Here is a 4,810-nt window from a genome sequence, read left to right as displayed (position 1 = left end):
AAAAAAAAAAAAAAAAAAAAAGCTTTCAGTCAAGTACATAGGATAGACTAGGCTGTCTAGCACACCCCTCACTCTCATGAAATGACCTCTTTCACCCTTACACACTAATTTATTTGACTATTCTTCATTGGTGTGTTCCCTGTACATCTAGAAATTATATTTATCAAATTTATAGTATATAATAAGATTTCAATGGAAAAAAACCCTCTCACATAATGAGATGTGGGTCGCTTTGACACCCTCTCTTATTTTGAGCAATGAGGGTCCCATTTAGATGATACCATTCCCTGCACTGCCATTGGTGAGTAATGCAGGTCCCTATTCCTTTTTATTTTTTATTTATTTACACGGGTGACTTTCCCTCGCTTCTCCTTACTCCCAACCAAACGGAGGCTTAGGGTTTTTCTATAATTAGGGTTTCGAGGCCTTTATTTTCTTCTTCCGCCCTTGCGCTTCAGTGCTTTCATCTCTTCTAGGAGGAGCAGCAGCAACAGGAACTGGGGCGCTAGGGTTTAGAAAGCAAAGATGGCGGATTCCAAGGCAGTTACCATTCGAACCAGAAAATTTATGACCAACAGGCTTCTCTCCAGGAAACAGTTCGTGAGTTCTTCACCATTATTCTTCTTCTCTTCGATGTTCTATCGACTGGAGCAAATCCCTAAAATCCCTTATCTTCTTTACCGCCATGCGTCATTGGATCTGGAAAACACTAATTGGTTTTTTGGTGTAGGTTATTGATGTTCTTCATCCCGGAAGACCGAATGTTTCTAAGGTGTCTTTCTATTTCACTCTGACACTATGAAATCTTTTTCGATTTCCAGATCTGTTTAACATTGGGCTTATGAAGGATTTGGTTTTTATTTTTGCTGTGTTAATTTTTGATTAGGCGGAGCTAAAGGAGAAGCTCGGAAGGATGTACGAGGTGAAAGATCCAAACTCAATATTCGTTTTCAAGTTTAGAACCCATTTTGGTGGTGGCAAGTCCACTGGTTTCGGTTTGATCTACGATTCTGTAGATAGTGCCAAGAAGTACGAGCCCAAGTATAGGCTCATCAGGGTAAGAACTCTGTCTCTACTATTTTCTATTTTCGAATTCTTTTCTTTTGGAGCCAGTTGAATTGTGAAATATTTATGGTTTGAGCTTTGTATGTAAGCCAACTCTATCAAAAGGATGTTTCTTTCTCTTTTGTTCCCTAACTAATGACTTAGGAAGCAATTTGATGGTGGGATTGTGGGTTTTTTTTCTTGTGTTGTGTTATTCTTCTTCGAATGCAATGATCAAAAGCAATGCAATACATTCGCTGTTAATTTTGACTTACAGCTCCTGGAAAAACATGGGGACTGTTTCCCAGAAATGATACAAGATGAACCACGCTGCAATGTTTTGTATCTATTCTCTTCCTCATTGTTTTCTACATTTCAAGAGTTAAGTTTTTTTTTTTTTGGTCAGAACTTAGAAGTAAGCGTTAAGTTCAATGCTTTCTGTCTTCTTCTTTTTAGTTTTTCATCAGCACGTTTATTGAGTAATTGTACGGATGAATATTTGACTCCACAGGATTCTGGTGTTACTTGCTAAAAGTAAGAAAACTTGTGTGTCAACACACTAATGAATCCAGGTGTTAGACTCTGGCCATTGACTCTGCTAACATGGTTCTGGTGGCAAAATAAAAATGCTTCCCATTGCCCCTTAGCTAGTGACTGCTGTGCTTGTGATTTTGTTTTAAGTGCTTATTTATTTTAGGGGACTAGAGACCTCTGGGTTTGTCAGGCTAGCTACATGTTGTGTAGTATCAACGATTTCCACAGAAGGCGGTGAGATGATGTCTTGAGCAGTTACGTATTTAGGATCACTGACGTAGATAGATGCGTTGCGGGTTCCATACAGAGTAGCTATGTGTGGATATACTTAATGCCAATATTTTCCGTGATTTTTCCTCACACCAATATTTGCAGTGATATTTCCCAATTTCATGACAACTGCAGTATATACTTTTCTTTTTTCCTTTCAACTTGCTCTGTGTGTGTGTGTGTGTGTGTGTGTGTGTTTCTTTTTTTCTTTTTCGTTTGGGGGGGGGGGGGGTGGTGGCGGTGTGGTGTATGTATCCTTGCCCCTTTATTTTTTGATTTAAAAAAATACCTTTGAACTCTATGGTTTTCTGGTTTGTGTGGTTGAGCTTCTGTTATAACTGCCATATCCTGCATTATGTGACAAGGCCAGGAAAAGCACTAATGGTCTGACCTGCCATTGTTTACTTTGGTTGTGAGCTCAGTGAGATGGTGCCAGTTGGACATTCTTACTGAGATTTCTTAAAGTTATCTTGGGTGCTAAATACAGTGGCGACATTTTGCAGAATGGACTTGATACAAAGGTTGAGAAGTCAAGAAAGCAAATGAAGGAAAGGAAGAACAGGGCCAAAAAGATTCGTGGTATTAAGAAGGTGGGATAGAGAAACTCTCTTATTTCATTATTTCATTTTACCTTTATATGTATTTCCTTCCTCACTGATTGATTAATTTTTTATATAATATATGCAGACTAAGGCTGGAGATGCTGCCAAAGCTGGGAAGAAGAAATGAAGAGGTGGAGTCAGATTTTGTGCTTACCTTTTTGCTACTACTCTATATACTTTAATTTTCTTTTCTTCTGATTGGGGGAGGTACTCTAGATGCCTTATTTAGATTCGAGTTCTTATTGTGTTTTCTGGAATTTTGAGATTTACTAAGAGCAGATTCGATTTTACAACCAACATGCAGCAATTTTTATTGGCCATTTTGTCTTTTTCCAGTGTTGAAGTAATGGAAGAAAATCATTTCGAATATTCTTGTGATTCTTGTATGTGGTTAGGAGCTATTTCCCGTTATCATGCATGTAGCAAATGTGTTGGGTATAACTTTACCAAATAAAAAAGGGTAGGGTATTAGATTGCTGAAGCTTGGAGTTTCTGATTCCTCAACGCTGTTGGATCCATCCCCCAGTTTTTAAAAACATGGTAAGTCATTGGATTTTGCATATTTTAGTTTGGTGTTCAACCATTCTCTTGGGTGTGAAGGATTATTTAGGAAGAACCATGGTCATCTTTGGATTTTGGAAGATTGAAGGGAGGGGTGGTCAGGTAAGATGAATTTACTTGATAATATTACTGAACAGCCTGAAGTACTAATTTTGGGCGAGGCATTGGTTGGTTTGGGGCACAGATTCAAGGTTAACTCCAAGCCTTTAACCATGAGATGCTGAGGGCCTGAGGCATTTTTTGCAATTTAAGATTCACTCTAGCTTCTTCGTGACACAGGTGAAAAGGTTCAAAATGTTGATGGAATGTTTTTGATGGGGCGTACATAATTCTCCTATAGGAACCTATGAGGAGAGTGATGTGCGATCTAGTGAATGGTTTGAATATGCCATTATGTAATTTCAGATTCAAAAATTTCTTTTGATGTAAAACAGAAAGAAACATTAAGCAAAAATAGAAGTATGTACATAGTCCTCTGCAGTAATACTAACATTATCTAACCTAGCCTTTGGCCTTTGTAGCTCATCTGCTACTGGGACAGATTAACTATCCCGAAAGTCTGATACACTTCTAAGTTTTAATGGCCAACAACTTTGATTGCCTTGAGGCAATCATTGAAACAGATCTATTTGATCAAGCCACAAACGTTGTCTATTCGCTAGAATGCTTTTCCACTGTCTGCAAACTCGTTATGAGATGCTAATCCTGCCAATCCACGACTTATGAAGCAAAACAGAAGTTTGATTTACAAGCCAACTTGCAGAATTGGTAATTGGATCACAACAGCCATCACATGTAAGAATGGGATGATCCACAGGTTAGATGTTGCTGTTGTTGCTACTCACTAAAGTAACGAGCAACGAGGGGTGTGTGGAAGAACGCTATCTGCTGGTGTGTATACATGGGTGTAGAAAGGTTATGCTGTTTCATGCTGAAGATGCTTGTACCAGCCCTCCCATTGGTTGCATGTGCGAGAGTATTAAAACTTTTGAAAGCAAAAGAAATTAAAACCAGGGTGAAGTTTAAGTTTGTGAAGAGCGTTCACGATTTCTTTTGTCTAATTAGACATTCGCGTCCAAAGCAACTGTTAGGAAGAAAGCTAGCAACAAGCCGTGTAGAAACTGATGCACTTGCAGCTGGGTTTACTCACCTTCAGCTATCTTCAAGATCACAGTCGTATCTCACCATTTTTTTTTTAATGGAAAAAGAAGATATACAGAAAACTAAACATCAAAGTAGGTCGTCTACATAGCATTGGTATCCTTGACCAGTTTTTCCTAGTCATTGACTAGGCAATAGTTTTGACCAAGTTGACTAATGTTTGTTAGCCTTTGGAGAAAAGAGTGGATAAAACAAAAAATATTCCATTTTTAGTCATATCTATTTCCTGCCATCAGATGCCGAGCTCTTCCTTGTCGCTCCAAATCTCATCTACATCGCATCCTTCCTCTTTAACCTTTATCATGTCATGAAGAAGGCCCCTTGCTGTTGCTTCAATACTTTTTCCTGTCATCAAATAATTAGCATATGATAAGTTACAATTCTTTTCTGTTATTAGAGAAGTAGCCCATCCAGAGATATTTTTGGTTTGGTCAGCTATCCTTGTGCTAATTAAAACCTTTTTGTAAAATAATGGAAGTCGAGGTATATGAACATGTTTGAGTTTAGGGGCATTCACCTGTAGTTCAGTAGATTGATACGGGTGGGATTCCATTGGCAACCCAAAATTCTACCTGTTTTAGAATGATGTCCAAAAGTTGCCACACATTTGAAATAATTTTTGCTAAATCAAATGTCGG

The 4,810-nt window shown here is 38.3% G+C and overlaps 1 protein-coding gene across 1 annotated transcript; it reads left to right on the top strand.

The window, feature by feature from the left end:
• Nucleotides 1-409: 409 nt before the first annotated feature.
• On the top strand, nucleotides 410-2,819 carry LOC122073952 (40S ribosomal protein S24-1-like). The gene is made up of 5 exons (XM_042638689.1): nucleotides 410-600; nucleotides 731-772; nucleotides 887-1,057; nucleotides 2,352-2,438; nucleotides 2,536-2,819. Exons 1-5 carry the CDS (start codon nucleotides 526-528, stop codon nucleotides 2,575-2,577), a joined length of 417 nt encoding a protein of 138 aa, XP_042494623.1. The 5' UTR covers nucleotides 410-525; the 3' UTR covers nucleotides 2,578-2,819.
• The last annotated feature ends 1,991 nt before the right edge of the window (nucleotides 2,820-4,810 follow it).

Source organism: Macadamia integrifolia, chromosome 1 (genome assembly GCF_013358625.1).
Source record: "Macadamia integrifolia cultivar HAES 741 chromosome 1, SCU_Mint_v3, whole genome shotgun sequence".
Taxonomy (NCBI): Eukaryota; Viridiplantae; Streptophyta; class Magnoliopsida; order Proteales; family Proteaceae; genus Macadamia; species Macadamia integrifolia.
This window is presented reverse-complemented; position numbering and strand designations above follow the sequence as displayed.

Coding starts and splice junctions, on each gene's coding strand:
- LOC122073952 (XM_042638689.1), top strand. CDS start 526: ATGGCGGATTCCAAGGCAGTTACCATTCGAACCAGAAAATTTATGACC. Junction 601..730: donor TTCTCTCCAGGAAACAGTTC/GTGAGTTCTTCA, acceptor TTTTTGGTGTAG/GTTATTGATGTTCTTCATCC. Junction 1,058..2,351: donor CCAAGTATAGGCTCATCAGG/GTAAGAACTCTG, acceptor GACATTTTGCAG/AATGGACTTGATACAAAGGT.